Genomic DNA, 22757 nt, shown 5'->3' on the forward strand with positions numbered 1-22757 from the left:
GAGCGTTTTGGGGGGCGAAAATGCAAATCCTCGCCTCGGGGGTGCCCAAGCGCGGCGCCGGTGCCGCCGAGCGCCCGCGGCTGCAGGGACCCTCCCAGAGCTGGGAAATGCGGGATTTTACCCCCAAAATTCGGGGTTTTACCCTCAAAACCCACAATTTTACCCCCGAAATTTGGGATTTTACCCCGACAATTCAGGATTCCATTGGGAAATTTGGGATTGAACCCAACCCGGGGGGGAAATTGGGGATTTTTGAGGGGTTTGGGGGTGTTCCAAAGCCGGCGGTGCCGCCGCGGTGGTTTCCTGGCATCCCTCGCCGCCCCAATCCCAAATCCCAGCTGCTTTTCCCTCCGAACCCGCCCCGTCCGGCCCCAAAATCCGCCCAACCCGTTGGGAATTCGCCTTTTCGGCCCAACTCTCGCCCGGCCCCGTCGAGGAGGAACCGAAACCCGGTGGCCAAACCCAGCGGCTCCGGGGCGTGGATTTAGGGCCGGGGAGGAGATTTGGGGTTGGGGAGGGGATTTGGGATCCCACAGCTCCAAACCATGGCCCAGCAGGAGACCTACGGCAACTGGCTGGGCCCCGCGCCGGCCAAGCGCCTGGTGAGGCAGCCAGGTAAATCCCAACCCCCTCTTTTCCCGGGAAAATCCCCTCGATCCCCCTTTTTCCGGGACTTTCCGTACCCTCCGAGTGACCTTCGGCGTCGCTGCAGCTCCGATGAATCCGGGCTGAGATTTGGGGTCATCGGGAGCCCCAAAATCCGCGGGTTTTGCCTCGGTTTTGGTGGAAGCGGCGGCGAATTCCTGCCTGGGCTTTTGGGGATGCTCCCGTTCTTCCCGATGCTCTTTACCTGTGGGGTTTTCTCCCTTTTTCCGCATTTTTTTCCCCTATTTTTCTCCGTTTTCCCCTGATTTTCCCCTTTTTCGCCATTTTTTCCCTGATTTTCCCTGTTTTTCCCCTTTTCCCCCATTTTTCCCCCATTTTTTCCCTATTTTTCTCCGTTTTCCCCTGATTTTCCCCTTTTTCGCCATTTTTTCCCTGATTTTCCCCGTTTTTCCCCTTTTCCCCCATTTTTCCCCATTTTCCCACATTTTTTTCCTCATTTTTCCCCGTTTTTCCCCATTTTTCCTCATTTCCCCCCTATTTTCCCCGTTTTCCCCTTTTCCCCCCATTTTTCCCCATTTTTCCCCGTTTTTCCCCATTTTTCCTCATTTCCCCCCTATTTTCCCCGTTTTTCCCCATTTTCCCCATTCCCCCCCCTTTTCCCCAATTTTTACCCTATTTTCCCTATTTTTCCTTGATTTTCCCTATTTTTTCCCTGATTTTCCCCATTTCCCCTATTTTTCCCAATTTTTCCCTAATTTTCCCCATTTTTCCCTATTTTCCCCCATTTTTTCCCTGATTTTCCCCATTACCTCCATTTTCCCCATTTCCCCCATTTTCCCCATTTTTCCCCAATTTTCCCTGGTTTTCCTTGATTTTCCCCATTTTTTCCCCCCTTTTTCCCCATTTTCCCCCCATTTTCCCATTTTTTCCCATTTCCTCCCCATTTCCCCCATTTTTTCCCTGATTTCCCCCATTTTCCCATTTTCCCCCATTTCCCTCATTTTCCCCCATTTTCCCCATTTTCCCCATTTTTCCCCATTTTTCTCCATTTTCCCCCGATTTTCCCCCATTTCCCCGCATTTTCCCCCATTTCCCCCCTTTTTCCCCCATTTCCCCCATTATCCCCCATTTTCTCCCCATTTCCCCCATTTTTTCTCCTTTTTTCCCCATTTTTCTGCATTTTTCCCCATTTTCCCCCCATTTCCCCCCATTTCTCCCCATTTTCGCCCCATTTTCCCCATTTTTCCCCCTTTTTCCCTTCCCCCCCATTTTCCCCCCATTTCCACCCCATTATCCCCCATTTCCCCCCCTTTTTCCCCATTTTCTCCCCATTTTTCCCCATTTTTCCCCATTTCCCCCTCTTTTTCCCCCCATTTCCCCCCATTTATCCCCATTTTTCCCATTTTTCCCCATTTCTCCCCAATTTCTCCCCAATTTCCCGCAGGCATTTACTCCGTCTCCGGGAAGATGTCCCCGGTGGGCGATTTCCGACCAGGTAAATTCTCCTTTTTTCCCTCTTTTCCCACCTTTTCCCCGGATTTTTTTGGCCAAAAACGTCTCGATTTCCATGGAATTTCCAGCCCAGTTTGGGATCCTGCCCAGATCGGGATTTGATCCCAAAATTCCCCCAAATCCCCTCAAATTCCCTTTTTTTTGGCCCCTTCTCAACATTTTGGAAAGGGAAATTTTGGGGTTGAATTCCACTTCAAAAATGGGAATTTTGGGATTTAATTCGACCTTGGAAATGGCAATTTTGGGGTTGAATTCCACGTCAAAAATGGGAATTTTGGGGATTTAATTCCACCTCGATTTGTGAATTTTTGGGATTTAATTCCACCTCAAAAATGGGAATTTTGGGGTTTAATTCCACCTCGATTTGTGAATTTTTTGGGTTGACTTCCATGTCAAAAATGGGAATTTTGGGATTTAATTCCATGTCAAAAATGGGAATTTTCGGGATTTAATTCCACCTTGGAAATGGGAATTATGGGGTGGAATTCCACGTCAAAAATGGGAATTTTAGGATTTAATTCCACCACAGAATGGGAATTTTGGGGTTGAATTCCACGTCAAAAATGGGAATTTTTGGGATTTAATTCCACGTCAAAAATGGGAATTTTGGGCTGTAATTCCACCTCTATTTGTCAATTTTTTGGGGCGAATTCCATGTCAAAAATGGGAATTTTGGGATTTAATTCCAGCTCAGAATGGGAATTTTGGGGTTGAATTCCAGCTCAAAAATGGGAATTTTTGGGATTTAATTCCACCTCGATTTGTGAATTTTTGGGATTTAATTCCACCTCAAAAATGGGAATTTTGGGGTTTAATTCCACCTCGATTTGTGAATTTTTTGGGGCGAATTCCATGTCAAAAATGGGAATTTTGGGATTTAATTCCATGTCAAAAATGGGAATTTTCGGGATTTAATTCCACCTTGGAAATGGGAATTATGGGGTGGGATTCCACGTCAAAAATGGGAATTTTTGGGATTTAATTCCACCACAGAATGGGAATTTTGGGGTTGAATTCCACGTCAAAAATGGGAATTTTTGGGATTTAATTCCACGTCAAAAATGGGAATTTTGGGGTTTAATTCCACCTCGATTTGTGAATTTTTTGGGGCGAATTCCATGTCAAAAATGGGAATTTTGGGATTTAATTCCATGTCAAAAATGGGAATTTTTGGGATTTAATTCCACCTCGGAATGGGGAATTTTGGGGTTGAATTCCACGTCAAAAATGGGAATTTTTGGGATTTAATTCCACCTTGATTTGTGAATTTTTGGGATTTAAATCCCCCTCAAAAATGGGAATTTGGGGATTTAATTCCACGTCAAAAATGGGAATTTGGGGATTTAATTCCAGCTCGGAATGGGGAATTTTGGGGTTGAATTCCACGTCAAAAATGGGAATTTTGGGGTTGAATTCCACCTCAAAAATGGGAATTTTGGGGATTTAATTCCAGCTCAGAATGGGGAATTTTGGGGTTGAATTCCACGTGAAAAATGGGAATTTTGGGATTTAATTCCAGCTCGGAAATGGAAAAATTGGGATTTAATTCCACCTCAAAAATGGGAATTTCAGGATTTAATTCCACCTCAGAATGGGAATTTTTGGCTCCATCCTCACTCCCGAAAATGGAATTTTCACCTTCCCAGCCCCAAATCCATCGTGGAAAGAGCCGAAATTCCCAAATTTCGGGGGAGGACAGAATTCCCAGGGAATTTTCAACCAGGACTGGGAATTTCTGCCAATTTTTGGCTCTAAAATCCCCCCAAAAAATCCAATTTTTTTCCATAAAATTCCTTTTAAAAAAGAGCATTTAAAAAATTCCGTTAAAATCCCGATGCGGTTTTGCAGGAATTCCCTGGATTTTGGGATTTTTTTTTGGCTGGAATTCCCGGGATTTGGGGAAATTTTTAAACAGGAATTCCCTGGATTTGGGGAGATTTTTAACCAGAATTTCCTGGATTTGAGAAATTTTTAAACCAGAATTCCCTGGATTTGGTGACTTTTTTAGCCAGAATTTCTTGGATTTTGGGAATTTTTTAAACAGGAATTCCCTGGATTTGGGGAATTTTTTTACCAGAATTTCCTGGATTTGGGGATTTTTTTTTAAAGCTACAATTACCAGGATTTGTGGAATTTTTTAAACAGGAATTGCCCGGATTTGGTGAATTTTTAAACCAGAATTCTCTGGATTTGGGGATTTTTTTTTAAGGTACAATTCCCTGGATTTTGGGAATTTTCTAACCAGAATTCCCTGGATTTGGGGAATTTTTTAGCCAGAATTTCCTGGATTTTGGGATTTTTTAAAGCTACAATTCCCTGAATTTTGGGAGATTTTTAACCAGAATTCCCTGGATTTTGGGATTTTTTTAGCCAGAATTCCCTGGATTTTAGAATTTTTTTAAGCTACAATTCCCTGGATTTGGGGATTTTTTTTGGCTGGAATTCCCAGGATTGTGGAATTTTTTAAACAGGAATTCCCTGGATTTGGTGAATTTTTAAACCAGAATTCCCTGGATTTTAGGAATTTTTTAAACAAGAATTCCCTGGATTTTGGGAATTTTTTTAAGGTACAATTCCCTGGATTTGGTGAATTTTTTAAACCAGAATTCCCTGGATTTTAGGATTTTTTAAAGGTACAATTCTCTGGATTTTGGAATTTTTTAACCAGAATTCCCTGGATTTGGGAAATTTTTTAAACAAGAATTCCTGAATTTTGGGAATTTTTTAACCAGAATTTCCTGGATTTTGGGAAATTTTTAGCCAGAATTCCCCGAATTTTGGGAAATTTTTAGCCAGAATTCCCCAAATTTCGGGATTTTTTTAAGGTACAATTCCCTGGATTTTGGGAATTTTCTAACCAGAATTCCCTGGATTTTGGGAATTTTTTAAAGCTATGATTCCCTGAATTTTGGGAAATTTTTAGCCAGAATTCCCTGAATTTGGGGAATTTTTTAAGGTACAATTCCCTGGATTTTGAGAATTTTCAAACCAGAATTTCCTGGATTTTGGGAATTTTTTAACCAGAATTCCCTGGATTTGGGGAATTTTTTTAAGCTACAATTCCCTGAATTTTGGGAAATTTTTAGCCAGAATTCCCCAATTTTTGGGATTTTTTTTAAGGTACAATTCCCTGGATTTGGGGAATTTTTTAGCCAGAATCCCCTGGATTTTGGGATTGTTTTTAACCAGAATTCCCTGGATTTTGGGAATTTTTTAGCCACTGGATGAGGCTCCGCAGGGGCAGCATCGACTGCTTTGGGGCAAAACCCAACGGAATCAGCTCATGTCAAAAACCACCCATTTCACCGGAGAGAAAATGCGGGAAAAACCTGGAAAAATCCGGGAATCTCCAAAGGGAAAAGGGAAACGCTCAACCCTGACAGAAAAAGGGATCAAAATCCATCCAAACAGGGGGAAAAAAATGGGAAAATTTCCCTGGAATTGCGATTTTTCCCAAGAATCCAGGATTCCCGTCCACCCAAAATCCCGATTTTCCCGATTTTCCCTGTTTTTCCCTCTTTTCCAGCGTCTCCCGACAGCTTCGAGGACGATTACGACGACATCTCCATGCCGGGATCGGATCGGGGCCGCTCGGAGCCGGCGGCCGGCGCCGACCCCCCCAGCAAAGGTGCATCCCAAAAATTCCCTTGGATCGGGATTTGATCCCAAAACGGCCCCAAAAATGCCCTCAAATGGATGAGGTTTGGGATTGAAATTTTGGGGTTCAATTCCCGGCTCAAAATGGGGAATTTTGGGGTTGAATTCCATGGAAAAATGGGAGTTTTGGGGTTTAATTCCCAGCTCGGAATGGGGAATTTTGGGGTTGAATTCCATGTCAAAAATTGGAATTTTTAGGATTTAATTCCACCTCAGAATGGGAATTTTTGGGATTAAATTCCACCTCAGAATGGGAATTTTCAGGATTTAATTCCACCTTGGAATAGGAATTTTGGGGTTTAATTCCACGTCAAAAATGGGAATTTTGGGATTTGATTCCACGTCAAAAATGGGAATTTTGGGATTTAATTCCAGCTCAGAATGGGAATTTTGGGATTTAATCCCACCTCAATTTGTGAATTTTCGGGATTTAATTCCACCTCAAAAATGGGAATTTTGGGATTTGATTCCACGTCAAAAATGGGAATTTTGGGATTTAATTCCACGTCAAAAATGGGAATTTTTGGGATTTAATTCCACCTCAGAATGGGAATTTTGGGGTTGAATTCCACGTCAAAAATGGGAATTTTTGGGATTTAATTCCACCTTGGAATGGGGAATTTTGGGATTTAATCCCACCTCAATTTGTGAATTTTCGGGATTTAATTCCACCTCAAAAATGGGAATTTCGGGATTTGATTCCACCTCGGAATGGGAATTTCAGGATTTAATTCCACCACAGAATGGGAATTTTGGGATTTAACTCCAGCTCAAAAATGGGAATTTTTGGGATTTAATTCCGCCTCGATTTGTGAATTTTTGGGATTTAATTCCACCTCAAAAATGGGAATTTTGGGATTTGATTCCACGTCAAAAAGGGGAATTTCAGGATTTAATTCCACCTCGGAAATGGGAATTTTGGGGTTGAATTCCACCTCAAAAATGGGAATTTCAGGATTTAATTCCACCTCAAAAATGGGAATTTCGGGATTTAATCCCACCTCAAAAATGGGAATTTCGGGATGAAATTGGGATTTGATCCCAAAATGCCCCTAAATCCCCCCAAATCCCCCAAAATTCCCTTTTTTCCCCCCTTCCCAACAGGCGTTTACCTCCTGGCGGGGCCCCCGGGCTCTTCCCAAGCCCCATCCCTGCACGATCCCCATGAGGCGGCCCCAAATTCCCGGGATTCGGCCTCAAAATCCCGGGATTGGGCGGCGATGCCGGGCGGGCGCTGCCGGGCCTTGGTGGCCACCCTGGCCCTGTTGCTGGCCCTGAGCATCCTGGCCGGGGGGGGACTCCTGGTCGTGGCCATCAGGAAGCGTGAGTGAGCCGGAATTCCGGGATTTCTGGGGTGAATTCCGTCAAAAATGGGCAATTTCCGGGGTGAATTCTGCCTGGCATGGGAATTTTGGGATGAATTTCACCTGGGGTGGGAATTTTGGGGTTTAATTCTACCTTGGAATGGGAATTTTGGGATGAATTCCAGCCAGGAATGGGAATTTTGGGATGAATTCCAGCCAGGAATGGGAATTTTGGGGGTGAATTTCAGCCAGGAATGGGAATTTTGGGATGAATTCCAGCTCGAAGTGGGAATTTTGGGTTGAAATCCACCTGGAATGGGAATTTTGGGTTGAAATCCACCTGGAATGGGAATTTTGGGGTTTAATTCTACCTTGGAATGGGAATTTTGGGGGTGAATTCCAGCCAGGAATGGGAATTTTGGGTTGAAATCCACCTGGAATGGGAATTTTGGGGTGGATTCCAGTTCGAAGTGGGAATTTAGGGATGAATTCCACCTGGGGTGGGAATTTTGGGGGTGAATTCCAGCCAGGAATGGGAATTTTGGGGTTTAATTCTACCTTGGAATGGGAATTTTGGGATAAAACCCCTCAGAAATGGGAATTTTGGGTTGAAATCCCCCTGGAATGGGAATTTTGGGGTGGATTCCGCCTGGGATGGGAATTTTGGGGGTGAATTCTGGCTCAGAGTGGGAATTTTGGGATGAATTCCAGCTCAGAGTGGGAATTTTGGGGTGGATTCTGCCTGGGATGGGAATTTTGGGGGTGAATTCCAGCCAGGAATGGGAATTTTGGGATTAATTCTACCCAGAATGGGAATTTTGGGGGTGAATTCCAGCCAGGAATGGGAATTTTGGGTTGAAATTCACCTGAAATGGGAATTTTGGGGTGAATTCCAGCCAGGAATGGGAATTTTGGGTTGAAATCCACCTGAAATGGAAATTTTGGGATGAAATCCATCTGGAATGGGAATTTTGGGTTTAATTCCACCTGAAATGGGAATTTTGGGGGTGAATTCCAGCCAGGAATGGGAATTTTAGGATAAAATCCACCTAGAACGGGAATTTTGGGGTTTAATTCTACCTTGGAATGGGAATTTGGGGCTAAAACCCCCCTGGAATGGGAATTATGGGATGAATTCCAGCCAGGATGGGAATTTTGGGGTGAAATCCACCTGAAATGGGAATTTTGGGATGAATTCCAGCCAGGATGGGAATTTTGGGTTGAAATCCACCTGGAATGGGAATTTTGGGATGAATTCCAGCTCAAAGTGGGAATTTTGGGGCGAATTCCAGCCAGGAATGGGAATTTTGGGTTGAAATCCACCTGAAATGGGAATTTTGGGGTTTAATTCTACCTTGGAATGGGAATTTTGGGCTAAAACCCCCCAGGAATGGGAATTTTGGGATGAATTCCACCTGGAATGGGAATTTTGGAGTGGATTCCACCTGAAATGGGAATTTTGGGGGTGAATTCCAGCCAGGAATGGGAATTTTGGGATAAAATCCACCTGGAAATGGGAATTTTGGGGTTTAATTCTACCTTGGAATGGGAATTTTGGGATAAAATCCCCCAGGAATGGGAATTTTGGGTTGAAATCCACCTGGAATGGGAATTTTGGGTTGAAATCCACCTGGAATGGGAATTTTGGGGTTGAATTCTACCTTGGAATGGGAATTTTGGGATCAAACCCCCCAGAAATGGGAATTTTGGGTTGAAATCCACCTAGAACGGGAATTTTGGGGTTTAATTCTACCTTGGAATGGGAATTTCGGGATAAAACCCCCCAGAAATGGGAATTTTGGGTTGAAATCCACCTGGAATGGGAATTTTGGGGTGGATTCCACCTGAAATGGGAATTTTGGGGGTGAATTCCAGCCAGGAATGGGAATTTTGGGATGAAATCCACCTGAAATGGGAATTTTGGGGTTTAATTCTACCTTGGAATGGAAATTTTGGGCTAAAACCCCCCAGGAATGGGAATTTTGGGTTGAAATCCACCTGGAATGGGAATTTTGGGATGAATTCCAGCCAGGATGGGAATTTTGGGATGAAATCCACCTGAAATGGGAATTTTGGGATGAATTCCAGCCAGGATGGGAATTTTGGGATGAAATCCATCTGGAATGGGAATTTTGGGATGAATTCCAGCTCAAAGTGGGAATTTTGGGGTGAATTCCAGCCAGGAATGGGAATTTTGGGATAAAATCCACCTGGAACGGGAATTTTGGGGTTTAATTCTACCTTGGAATGGGAATTTTGGGCTAAAACCCCCCAGGAATGGGAATTTTGGGTTGAAATCCACCCAGAGCGGGAATTTCGGGATCGAATCCCGCCATTCCCGGCAATTCCGGGCTTTTCCCACCCTTTTCCTGGCAGAGAAGGAGCTGCTGGCGGAGCTGGAGCTGCTGAAGGCGAATTTCTCGGGAATTTGGGATTCCGGTAGGTCCTGGCACCCCATCCCATGGGAAAACTCCAATTCCAAGGATTTTCCCCCCATTTCCTGCTCCGTTTTTGGTGCAAATTCCAAGAAAAAAACCCCGGAATTTTCCCGATTCCACCCGGGATCATCCCAAGGTTGAGGAGATCCCAAATTCCGGCGGAATTCGGCCCAAAAACGATCGAATTTCTCCTGGATTGGGATGGAGCAACCGGCGGGATTTTTTCCGGGTTGGGATTTTCCCGGAAAAGGGGAGAATCCGTGGCTTTGTTTGGGTTAAAAGGCACGGAAAAGAGGGAAATCGGTCGGAAAATCCGGGAAAAATGGGATTGAATCGGGAAGGGTTGGCCGATAATTGATGGATCCGAGGGAATGATGGGAAAAAAAGGGAGGAAAACCATGGAAAAATCCGGGAAAAATCCCGGAAAAATCCGGGGAAAAGGCCGGGAAAAGCACGGGAGAGGTTTCCAAATATGGAAAAATTCCGGATTTGGGGGAAATGAGGGGGAAAAAGGGAAAAAAACAAAAAAAAAGAAAAGGAAAAATGAGGGAATGTCGGAGGCGCCTGTGGTGTACTGGGATGTACTGGGAGGGCACTGGGATGTACTGGGAGGGCACTGGGATGCACTGGGAGCTCTGGGAGGGCATTGGGAGGGCACTGGGAGGGCACTGGGAGGGCATTGGGATGCACAGGGAGAGACTGGGAGGGCACTGGGAGCTCTGGGAGGGCAGTGGGAGGGCACTGGGATGTACTGGGAGGGAACTGGGATGCACTGGGAGCTCAGGGAGGGCACTGGGAGGGCACTGGGATGCGCTGGGGTGCACTGGGATGCACTGGGAGAGACTGGGAGGGCACTGGGAGGACACTGGGAGGGCACTGGGAGGGACTGGGAGAGACTGGGAAGGCACTGGGAGCTCTGGGAGGGCACTGGGAGGGCACTGGGATGTACTGGGAGCTCTGGGAGTGACTGGGAGGGCACTGGGAGCTCTGGGAGGGCATTGGGAGGGCACTGGGATGCACTGGGATGTACGGGGATGTACTGGGAACACTGGGATCACCGGGCTGCACTGGGATGCACTGGGATGTACGGGGATGTACTGGGATGCACTGGGATCACTGGGCTGTCCTGGGATGTACTGGGCTGTACTGGGCTGTACTGGGATGCACTGGGAACACTGGGCTGTACTGGGCTGTACTGGGCTGTACTGGGATGCACTGGGAACACTGGGCTGTACTGGGATGCACTGGGATGCACTGGGCTGTACTGGGCTGTACTGGGAACACTGGGATCACTGGGCTGTACTGGGATGCACTGGGATGCACTGGGCTGCACTGGGCTGCACTGGGCTGTACTGGGCTGTACTGGGAACACTGGGATCTCCTCCCAGTCCAGCAGGAGCAGACCCGGATGCACTTCGGGATCCGCCAGCACCAGCTGGAGCTGCAGGAAGTCACCGGTAATTCCCAAAAAACCCCAAATTCCCCCAAATTCCCCCCAAATTCCCCCCAAAAAATCCACCGGAATTCCCACGGGGCCAAAATCCCGGAAAACTGGGACGAATCCCGCCCATTCGGAGGGAGTTTCCCGGGATTTTTCTGGGATTTTATGAGGATTTTATTGGGATTTTATCGGGATTTTATCGGGATTTTATCGGGATTTTATAAGGATTTTATTGGGATTTTATCGGGATTTTATCAGGATTTTACTGGGATTTTCCCAGGATTTTCCCAGGATTTTATCATGATTTTATCGGGATTTTATCGGGATTTTATCGGGATTTTATCGGGATTTTATCAGGATTTTACTGGGATTTTTTTGGGATTTCTCTGGGATTTTATCAGGATTTTATAGGGATTTTATCGGGATTTTATTGGGATTTTATCGGGACTTCACCGGGATTTTTTGGCGTTTTATTAGGATTTTATCAAGATTTTACCAGGATTTTGTCGGGATTTTACTGGGATTATTTCGGGATTTCTCTGGGATTTTATCAGGATTTTATTGGGATTTCATCGGGATTTTATCGAGATTTTATCAGGACTTTGCCGGGATTTTTTTGGCATTTTATGAGGATTTTATCAAGATTTTACCAGGATTTTATCAGGATTTTACTGGGATTTTTTCGGGATTTTATTGGGATCTTATCAGGATTTTATCAGGATTTTACTGGGATTTTTTTCGGGATTTTCCCGGGATTTTCCCAGGATTTTACCAGGACTTTATCATTATTTTATCAGGATTTTATTGGGATTTTATAGGGATTTTATCGGGATTTTATCGGGATTTTATCAGGATTTTACTGGGATTTTTTCGGGATTTCTCTGGGATTTTATCAGGATTTTATTGGGATTTTATCGGGATTTTATCAGGATTTTATCGGGACTTCGCCGGGATTTTTTTGGCATTTTATTAGGATTTTATCAAGATTTTACCAGGATTTTATCAGGATTTTACTGGGATTTTTTCGGGATTTTATCAAGATTTTATCAGGATTTTATTGGGATTTTATCGGGATTTTATTGGGATTTTACCAGGATTTCTCTGGGATTTTATCAGGATTTCATTGGGATTTTTCCAGGATTGTAATGGGATTTTGACCGGATTTTATCTGGATTTTTCCGGGAATTTTTGGGGATTTTATCAGGATTTTATCAGGATTTTATTGGGATTTTTACCAGGATTTTTACCAGGATTTCTCCAGGATTTTATTGGGATTTTTCCGGGATCTTATCATTATTTTATCGGGATTTTACCAGGATTTTACCAGGATTTTATTGGGATTTCTCCAGGATTTTATCAGGATTTTATTGGAATTTTATCAGGATTTTACTGGGATTTTCCCGGGATTTTATGAGGATTTTTACCAGGATTTTTCCATTATTTTATTGGGATTTTCCTGGGATTTTATCAGGATTTTATCTGGATTTTATTGGAATTTTATCAGGGTTTTTCCGGGATTTTATTGGGATTTTCCCGGGATTTTTTCCAGGATTTTATCGGGATTTTATCATGATTTTCCCAGGATTTTTCCATGATTTAATTGGGATTTTATCAGGATTTTAGTGGGATTTTATCAGGATTTTATCTGGATTTTATTGGAATTTTATCAGGGTTTTTCCGGGATTTTATTGGAAATTTTCCGGGATTTTTTTCACAGTTTTACTGGGATTTTCCTGGGATTTTATCGGGATTTTTTCCAGGATTTTATCGGGATTTTATGGGGATTTTCCCAGGATTTTTCCAAGATTTTATCGGGATTTCATCAGGATTTTAGTGGGATTTTTCCGTGATTTTATCAGGTTTTTATCCAGATTTAGGGAATTTCTCCCAATTTTTTCACGAATTTTGGAATTTTTCCAAGTTTTTTCCCCAATTTTTGAACTTCCTCCAGCTTTTTCCCAGATTTTGGGTGGTTTTACTCAGATTTTGGGATTTCTCTGGGTTTTGGGACTTTCCCTGGATTTTCACCAGGATTTGGGCGTTTCTCCGCGTTTTTATCCGGATTTTGGGGCATTTCTCCTGCATTTTACCAGAATTTGGGGCATTCTCTGGATTTTCCCCATTTTCCCCCATTTCCCCCCATTTTTCCCCATTTTTCCCCATTTTCCCCATTTTCCCCATTTTTCCCCTTTTCCCCCATTTTTCACTATTTTCTCCCCATTTTTCCCCATTTTCCCCCGTTTTCCCCCATTTTCCCCATTTTTCCCCGTTTTTCCCCATTTTTCCCCATTTTTCCCCATTCTTCCCCATTTTTCCCCATTTTCCCCCATTTTCCCCTTTTTTCCCCATTTTCCCCCATTTTCCCCCATTTTCCCCACATTTTTCCCCCTTTTTCACCATTTTCCCCATTTTCTCCACATTTTTCCCCATTTCCCCCCATTTTTTCCCATTTTCCCCCCATTTTTCCCCTTTTCCCCCATTTTTCCCCATTTTTCCCCATTTTTCCCCATTTTTCCCCATTTTTCCCCTTTATTCCCCATTTTCCCCCATTTTCCCCATTTTTCACCATTTTCCCCCATTTTTCCCCATTTTCCCCCCATTTTCCCCCCATTTTCCCCATTTTCCCCCCATTTTCCCCATTTTCCCCCATTTTTCCTCATTTTCCCCATTTTCCCCATTTTCCCCCATTTTCCCCATTTTCCCCCATTTTTCCTCATTTTTCCCCATTTTTCCCCTTTTTCCCCCATTTTCCCCCCATTTTCCCCCATTTTCCCCATTTTTCCCCATTTTCCCCCATTTTCCCCATTTTTCCCCATTTTTCCCCATTTCCCCCCATTTTTCCCCTTTTCCCCCATTTTTCCCCATTTTTCCCCTTTATTCCCCATTTTCCCCACATTTTTCCCCCTTTTTCACCATTTTCTCCCCATTTTTCCCCATTTCCCCCCATTTTTCCCCATTTTCCCCCCATTTTTCCCCATTTCCCCCCATTTTTCCCCATTTCCCCCCCCTTTTTTTCCCATTTTTTCCCCAATTTTCCCCATTTTTGGCAGGGATTTGGGAATTTCTCCAGGCTTTTCCCAGATTTTTGGAATTTCTCCCGTTTTTCCCCAGATTTTGGGGCGTTTTCTTCACTTTTCCACCGGAATTTGGGGTTTCCTCCAAATTTCCTCTGGGATTTGAAGAATTTCTCTGCATTTTTCCCTGGATTTGGGGATTTCTCCACATTTTTCCCGGGATTTTGGGATTTCTCCGTGGATTTTCCCGGATCTGGGCATTTTCCCATGGTTTTACCCAGATTTGCCGAATTTCTCCAGGTTTTTACCCAAATTTGGGGCTTTCTCCAGGTTTTTATTCGAATTTTCTCCGGGATTTTTTGCCCAGCTTTGGGGAATTCTCCCCATTTTCTCCGGGATTTTGGGGTTTCTCCCGATTTTTACCCAGTTTTTGGGATTTATCCCGGTTTCTACCTGGATTTAGGGGTTTCTCCAATTGTTTTCACCTGGATTTGGGGATTTTTCTCTGGGATTTCGGGATCTTTCCCGGTTTTCCCTGGGATTTCGGGATTTTTTCCTGGGATTTCAGGATTTTCCCTGGGATTTCAGGATTCCCCTCGGGATTTGGGGATTTTCCCTGGGATTTCGGGATTTTCCCCCAGGATTTTGGGGCTTTTCCCTCTTTTCCCTGGGATTTCAGGATTTTTTCCCAGTTTTCTCTGGGATTTCAGGATTTTTCCCCCAGGATTTCGGGATTTTCCCCCGGAATTTTGGGATTTTTCCCAGGGGTTTTGGGATTTTTCCCTGGGATTTTGGGATTTTTCCCTGGGATTTCAGGATTTTCCCCCGGGATTTCAGGATTTCCCTCAGGATTTCGGGATTCCCCTCCGGATTTTGGGATTTTCCCTGGGATTTCGGGATTTTCCCTGAGGATTTTGGGATTTTCCCTGGGATTTTGGGACTTTTCCCTGCTTTCCCTGGGATTTCAGGATTTCCCCCGGGATTTTGGGATTTTTCCCCGGGATTTCAGGATTTCCCTCAGGATTTCTGGATTTTCCCCCAGGATTTTGGGATTTTTTCCTGGGATTTCAGGATTTTCCCCAGGAATTTCAGGATTTCCCTGGGGATTTCAGGATTTTTTCCCTGGGATTTCGGGATTTCCCTCAGGATTTCGGGATTTCTCCCAGGATTTCAGGATTTCCCCAGGAATTTCAGGATTTCCCCTGGGATTTCACGATTTTTCCCTGGGATTTCAGGATTTCCCCCGGGATTTCAGGATTTCCCTCGGGATTTCAGGATTTCCCTCGGGATTTCCGGATTTTCCCCCAGCATTTTGGGATTTTTTCCTGGGATTTCAGGATTTCCCCCAGGATTTCAGGATTTCCCTGGGATTTCAGGATTTTCCTGTGATTTCAGAATTTTCCCTGGAATTTCAGGATTTTCCCCCAGGATTTTGGGATTTTTTCCTGGGATTTCAGGATTTCCCTCGGGATTTCAGGATTTCCCCCAGGATTTCGGGATTTCCCTCCGGATTTCGGGATTTTCCCTGTGATTTCTGGATTTCCCCCAGGATTTCAGGATTTCCCCTCTGATTTCAGGATTTTCCCTGTGATTTCGGGATTTCCCTCGGGATTTCAGGATTTTCCCCCAGGATTTTGGGATTTTTTCCTGGGATTTCAGGATTTCCCCCAGGATTTCAGGATTTCCCCCGGGATTTCAGGATTTCCCTCGGGATTTCAGGATTCCCCTGTGATTTTGGGATTTTTTCCTGGGATTTCAGGATTTCCCTCGGGATTTCAGGATTCCCCTGTGATTTTGGGATTTTTTCCTGGGATTATCAGGATTTCCCCAGGAATTTCAGGATTCTCCCCCAGGATTTCAGGATTTCCCCTGGGATTTCACGATTTTTCCCTGGGATTTCAGGATTTCCCCCGGGATTTCAGGATTTCCCTCGGGATTTCTGGATTTTCCCCAGGATTTCAGGATTTCCCCAGGAATTTCAGGATTTCCCCTGTGATTTCGGGATTTCCCTGGGGATTTCAGGATTTCCCCCAGGATTTTGGGATTTCCCTCAGGATTTCAGGATTTTCCCCCGGGATTTCAGGATCTCCCTCGGGATTTCAGGATTTCCCTGGGATTTCAGGATTCTCCCCCAGGATTTCAGGATTTCCCCTGGGATTTCACGATTTTTCCCTGGAATTTCAGGATTTCCCCCAGGATTTCCCCTGGGATTTCAGGATTTTCCCCGGGATTTCAGCATTTCCCTGGGGATTTCAGGATTTCCCCTGTGATTTCGGGATTTCCCTGGGGATTTCAGGATTTCCCCTGTGATTTCGGGATTTCCCTCAGGATTTCAGGATTTTCCCCCAGGATTTCAGGATCTCCCTCGGGATTTCAGGATTTCCCTGGGATTTCAGGATTCTCCCCCAGGATTTCAGGATTTCCCTGGGATTTCAGGATTCTCCCCCAGGATTTCAGGATTTCCCCTGGGATTTTACGATTTTTCCCTGGAATTTCAGGATTTCCCCCAGGATTTCCCCTGGGATTTCAGGATTTTCCCCGGGATTTCAGCATTTCCCTGGGGATTTCAGGATTTCCGTGGGGATTTCAGGATTTCCGTGGGGATTTCGGGATTTCCCCCTGGATTTTCACCCCGATGTTCCCCCTTTCCCCGTGTTCCCCCCCATTTGGGGTTGCCAGAGCTGCTCTGCCGGACGCTCGGCAGCTCCCGGACGTGCCAGGCCGGCTGGAAATCCCACGGGAGCAGCTGCTACTCCTTTTCCATGGATTCCCTGGGCTGGGCCAGCGCCCGCAACGCCTGCGCCGACCTCGGCGCCCACCTGGTGGTGGTGAACTCCGAGCTGGAGCAGGTGAGGGAAAAGCCCGAATCCCAAAGAACTCCGGATCCCAAAGAACTCCGAATCCCGGATCCCAAAGAACTCCGAATCCCGGATTCCAAAGAACTCCAGATCCCAAAGAACTCCGAATCCCAAAGAACTCCAAATCCCGGATCCCAAATAACTCCGAATCCCAAATGAGCCCAAATCCCAAACCCCAAATCCCAAATCCCAAATAACTCCGAATCCCAGATCATAAATAACTCCAAATCCCAAATAATTCCAAATCCCGGATCCCAAATAACTCCAAATCCATCATAAAGAACTCCAAATCCCAAATAACTCCGAATCCCAAATAACTCCAAATCCCGAATGAGCCCAAATGAGCCCAAATGAGCCCAAATCCCAAATCCCAAATGATCCCAAACTCCAAACTCCAAATCCCAAATAACTCCAAATCCCAAATAACTCCAAATCCCAAATAACTCCAAATCCCGAATCCCAAATAACTCCAAATCCCAAATCATCCCAAATGAGCCCAAATCCCAAACCCCAAATCCCAAATCCCAAATAACTCCGAATCCCAGATCATAAATAACGCCGAATCCTAAATAACTCCGAATCCCAAATAACTCCAAATCCCGGATCCCAAATAACTCCGAATCCCAAATAACTCCAAATCCCGAATCCCAAATAGCTCAAAATCCTGAATCCCAAATAACTCCAAATCTCAAATGATCCCAAATGAGCCCAAATGAGCCCAAACCCCAAATAACTCCAAATCCCAAATGATCCCAAATGATCCCAAATGATCCCAAACTCCAAACTCCAAATCCCAAAGAACTCCGAATCCCAAAGAACTCCAAATCCCGGATCCCAAATAACTCCGAATCCCAAATAACTCCAAATCCCAAATAACTCCAAATCCCAAATAATTCCGAATCCCAAATAACACCAAATCCCAAATCCCAAATAACTCAAAATCCCAAATAACTTCAAATCCCAAATTCCAAATGATCCCAAATGATCCCAAATCCCAAACTCCAATTCCCAAACCCCAAATCCGAAATAACTCCAAATCCCAAACCCCAAACCCCAAATCCTAAATAATCCCAAACTCCAAATCCCAAACCCGAAACCCCAAATAACTCCAAATCCCAAACCCCAAATCCCAAATGATCCCAAACCCCAAATCCCAAATGATCCCAAACTCCAAATCCCAAATAACCCCAAGTCAATCCCAAACTCGAAACCCCAAGTCCCAAATCCTAAACCCCAAATCCCAAATAACTCCAAATCCCCAATCCCAGATGATCCCAAATGATCCCAAATGATCCCAAACCCCAAATCCCAACCCCCACATCCCAAAGCTTTTCCGGGGAATCCCCAGGGTGGGAATTCCCGGCTCTGTTTTGGGGTCGAATGCCCCCGGATTGGGAATTTTGGGGAATTCCACAGCCGGGTTTTTGGGAATTCCGCAGCCGAGTTTTGGGAATTCCGCAGCCGGGTTTTTGGGAATTCCGCAGCCGGGTTTTTGGGAATTCCACAGCCGCTTTTTTTGGGAATTCCACGGCCGGGTTTTGGGAATTCCACAGCCGCGTTTTGGGAATTCCACAGCCGCGTTTTCGGGAATTCCACAGCCGGGTTTGGGAATTCCACAGCCGGGTTTTGGGGAATTCCACAGCCGGGTTTTTGGGAATTCCACAGCCGGGTTTTGGGGATTCCGCAGCCGGGTTTTTGGGAATTCCACAGCCGCTTTTTTTGGGAATTCCACAGCCGGGTTTTGGGAATTCCACAGCCGAGTTTTGGGAATTCCGCAGCCGGGTCTTTGGGAATTCCACAGCCGAGTTTTGGGAATTCCACAGCCGGGTTTTGGGAATTCCTCAGCCGGGTTTTGGGGATTCCGCAGCCGGGTTTTTGGGAATTCCACAGCCGAGTTTTGGGAATTCCACAGCCGGGTTTTGGGAATTCCTCAGCCGGGTTTTGGGGAATTCCGCAGCCGGGTTTTGGGGGAATTCCACAGCAACGTTTTGGGAATTCCACAGCCGGGATTTGGGAATTCCACAGCCGGGTTTGGGGAATTCCGCAGCCGCATTTTTGGGAATTCCACGGCCGGGTTTTGGGAATTCCGCAGCCGCGTTTTGGGAATTCCACAGCCGCGTTTTGAGGAATTCCACAGCCGGGTTTTTGGGAATTCCACAGCCGAGTTTTGGGAATTCCACAGCCGGGTTTGGGAATTCCAGAGCCGAGTTTTGGGAATTCCACGGCCGGGTTTTTGGGAATTCCACAGCCGGGTTTGGGAATTCCACAGCTGCATTTTGGGGATTCCAGAGCCGCGTTTTGGGAATTCCACAGCCGGGTTTTGGGAATTCTGCAGCCGGGTTTGGGGAATTCCACGGCCGGGTTTTGGGAATTCCACAGCTGGGTTTTTGGGGAATTCCGCAGCCGCATTTTTGGGAATTCCGCCCTCCCAGATGTTCCTGCTGGACAACAGCGACCGCAGCGCCTCCTACTGGCTGGGGGCGAGCGACGGCGTCAAGGAGGGCGAGTGGGAGTGGGTGACGGGCGAGGAGCCCGACTTCCGGTAAGGAGAATTCCCAACTTCCGGGAACAGTTCCCAACTTCCGGTAAGGAGAATTCCCAACTTCCGGGACAATTCCCAACTTCCAGTAAGGAGAATCCCCAACTTCCGGTAAGGAGAATCCCCAACTTCCAGTAAGGAGAATTCCCGACTTCCGGGAACAATTCCCAACTTCCGGTAAGGAGAATTCCCAACTTCCGGGACAATTCCCGACTTCCGGGACAATTCCCGACTTCCGGTAAGGAGAATTCCCAACTTTTGGGAACCATTCCCCACTTGCGGTAAGGAGAATTCCAAACTTCTGGGAAGGAGAATTCCCAACTTCCGGGAACCATTCCCAACTTCTGGTAAAGAGAATTCCCAACTTCCGGGAACAATTCCCAACTTCCGGGACGGAGAATCCCCAACTTCCGGGACAATTCCCGACTTCCGGGACAATTCCCGATTTCCGATAAGGAGAATTCCCAACTTTTGGGAACCATTCCCAACTTCTGGTAAAGAGAATTCCCAACTTCCGGGAACAGTTCCCAACTTCCGGTAAAGAGAATCCCCAACTTCCGGTAAGGAGAATTCCCGACTTCCGGGAACAATTCCCAACTTCCGGTAAGGAGAATTCCCGACTTCCGGGAACAATTCCCAACTTCCGGTAAGGAGAATTCCAAACTTCCGGGAAGGAGAATTCCCGACTTCCGGGAACAGTTCCCCACTTCCGGTAAGGAGAATTCCCAACTTTTGGGAACCATTCCCCACTTCCAGTAAGGAGAATTCCAAACTTCTGGGAAGGAGAATTCCCAACTTCCGGGAACAATTCCCAACTTCCGGTAAAGAGAGTTCCCAACTTCCGGGAACAGTTCCCGACTTCCGGGACAATTCCCAACTTCCGGTAAGGAGAATTCCCGACTTCCGGGAAGGAGAATTCCCAACTTCCGGGAACAGTTCCCAACTTCCAGTAAGGAGAATTCCCGACTTCCGGGACAATTTCCAACTTCTGGGAAGGAGAATTCCCCACTTCCAGGAAAAATTCCCAACTTCCGGGAAGAGCTCCCCACTTCCGGGAAGAGCTCCCCACTTCCGGAAGGAATTCCCAACTTCCAGGAAAACTTCCCGATTTTTAGTGAATCAACTTCCCGATTTTCAGTAAAAATTCCCGATTTTCAGTAAAAATTCCTGTTTGTGGGTGAAATTTCTTGAGTTTTGGGCAAAAATTGTCGATTTGAGGTCAAAATTCCCAATTTTTTACTAAAAATTCCTCATTTTTGGTTAAATTTCTTGATTTTTGGGTGAAAAATGCCGATTTTTGGTTAAAAAATGCCGATTTGGGGTAAAAAATTCCTGATTTTGGGTAAAAATGCCTGATTTTAAGTACAAATTCCAAATTTTGGGTAAAAATTCCTGATCTGGGATAAAAACTCCTGATCTTTACAAAAAATTCCTGATTTGGGGGAAGAATTGCTGATTTTCTATATAAAAATCCTGATTTTTGGTAAAAATTCCCAATTTTCAGAAAAAAATCCTGATTTTGAGTAAAAATTCCTGATTTGGCATAAAAATTCCCGATTTTCACTAAAAATTCCCTGATTTTTGGTAAAAAAATGTTGGGTCACAGTAAAAATTCCTAATTTGATTTAAAAATTCCAGATTTGGAGTAAAAATGCCCAATTTGCACTAAAAATTCCTGGATTTTTGGTAAAAAATGTGGATTTTCTATAAAAATGCCTGACTTGGTGTAAAAATTCCTGATTTGGCATTAAAAAATCCTGATTTTCACTAAAAATTCACCGATTTTAGGTAAAAATTGTTGGTTTTCAGTAAAAATTCCTAATTTGATGTAAAAATTCCAGATTTGGAGTAAAAATGACCAATTTTCACTAAAAATTCCCCAATTTTTGGTAAAAATTGTGGATTTTCTGTAAAATTTCCTGATTTGGTGTGAATATTCCAGATTTGGCATGAAAATTCCTGATTTTCACTAAAAATTCACCGATTTTTGGTAAAAATTGTGGATTTTCAGTAAAAATTCAAGATTTGGTGTAAAAATTCCTGATTTTTGCTAAAAATTCCCCAAATTTAGGTACAAACTGTCTATTTTCAGTAAAAATTCCTAATTTGATGTAAAAATTCCAGATTTGGAGTAAAAATGCCCGATTTTCACCAAAAATTCCCCAATGTTTGGTAAAAAATGTGGATTTTCAGTAAAAATTCCTGATTTTCACTAAAAATTCCTGGATTTTTGGTAAAAATTGTGGATTTGGGGGTAAAAATTCCTGATTTTCACTAAAACTTCCCACCAGGAATCCCCAGGAACACCAAATCAATGCCAAAGATGAATTTGACCCCCACGAACGGATTTTTTCGGGGCATTTTTCCGTCAGAAAAACGGGATTTGGGGAGCGGGGTTTTTTTTTGGGAGCGTTTTTTTAATTCCTCGATTTTTTTTTTTTTTTTCCCCCTTTTTCCCTCTTTTTTCCCCCAGATTTTGGGACGTGTGGGTGACGGACCCGGACAAGGAGCACAAGGATTGCGGAGCCATCGGCCCCAGGGGCTTCTGGATCTACGAGCGCTGCTCCCACCCCCACCGCTGGATCTGCGAGAAATCCGGGAATTGCTGAATTCCTGCTTTTTTCCCCCATTTCCGGGCGATTTTGGAGCCGATCCATGAAAAAAAAAACCTGGAATTTTTCCCGGGAATTTTGAAGCGCTCAGAGGTGGACGAGAATCTGGAGGCCATCCCGGGTTTTGCCTCTGAACGGCCGGAAAATTCCGGCAAAATCCATCAAATTCCCGCCAAATCCATCAAATTCCTGAAAAAAACTCAGCAAATCCCAACCTGCCCCCCAAACTCCGGGAAAAAAGGGAATTTTCAGCTAAAAAAGGACTGAAATGGTTCAAAACCAACTCCAAGGGGTGAAACAACGATTCTGCTTTTTCCTTTTCCCGCCCAATTCCGAGTGGTGGTTTTTGGTCAATCCTCGGAAAACGCAATTTCTGGGAAATCCGGGTTTTTTTCCCATTTTTCCCAGATGTTTTCCTGTGTTTATCCAGTCCTTTGCCAGGTGCCAAATCTCAGCCGGGGCCCCAAAGCCAAAAAAAACCCAAAACCTCTCAAAAAAACCCCCCAAATCCCTCAAAATAACCTCAAATCCACCCAAAATAACCCCAAATCCCTCCAAAAAAACCCAAATCCACTCAACCCCAAATCCCTCCAAAAATACCCCCAAAATCCACCCAAAATAACCCCAAATCCTCCCAAAATAACCCAAATTCCTCCAAAAAAACCCAAATCCACCCAAAATAACCCCAAAACCTCCCAAAATAACCCAAAATCCTCCAAAAAACCCCAAATCCACTCAAAATAACCCTGAACCCTCCAAAAAACCCCAAATCCACC

General features: G+C 44.9%; 1 protein-coding gene across 1 annotated transcript; it reads left to right on the forward strand.

Moving 5' to 3' along the window:
• The first annotated feature begins 538 nt into the window (after positions 1 to 538).
• LOC138100142 (CD209 antigen-like protein E) lies at positions 539 to 21978 on the forward strand. Its single transcript, XM_068997867.1, has 9 exons — positions 539 to 615; positions 2051 to 2101; positions 5645 to 5746; positions 6880 to 7098; positions 9456 to 9518; positions 10906 to 10974; positions 16652 to 16821; positions 19263 to 19372; positions 21843 to 21978. Exons 1-9 carry the CDS (start codon positions 546 to 548, stop codon positions 21976 to 21978), a joined length of 990 nt encoding a protein of 329 aa, XP_068853968.1. The 5' UTR covers positions 539 to 545.
• The last annotated feature ends 779 nt before the right edge of the window (positions 21979 to 22757 follow it).

This window comes from Aphelocoma coerulescens, chromosome 30 (assembly GCF_041296385.1).
Source record: "Aphelocoma coerulescens isolate FSJ_1873_10779 chromosome 30, UR_Acoe_1.0, whole genome shotgun sequence".
NCBI lineage: Eukaryota > Metazoa > Chordata > Aves > Passeriformes > Corvidae > Aphelocoma > Aphelocoma coerulescens.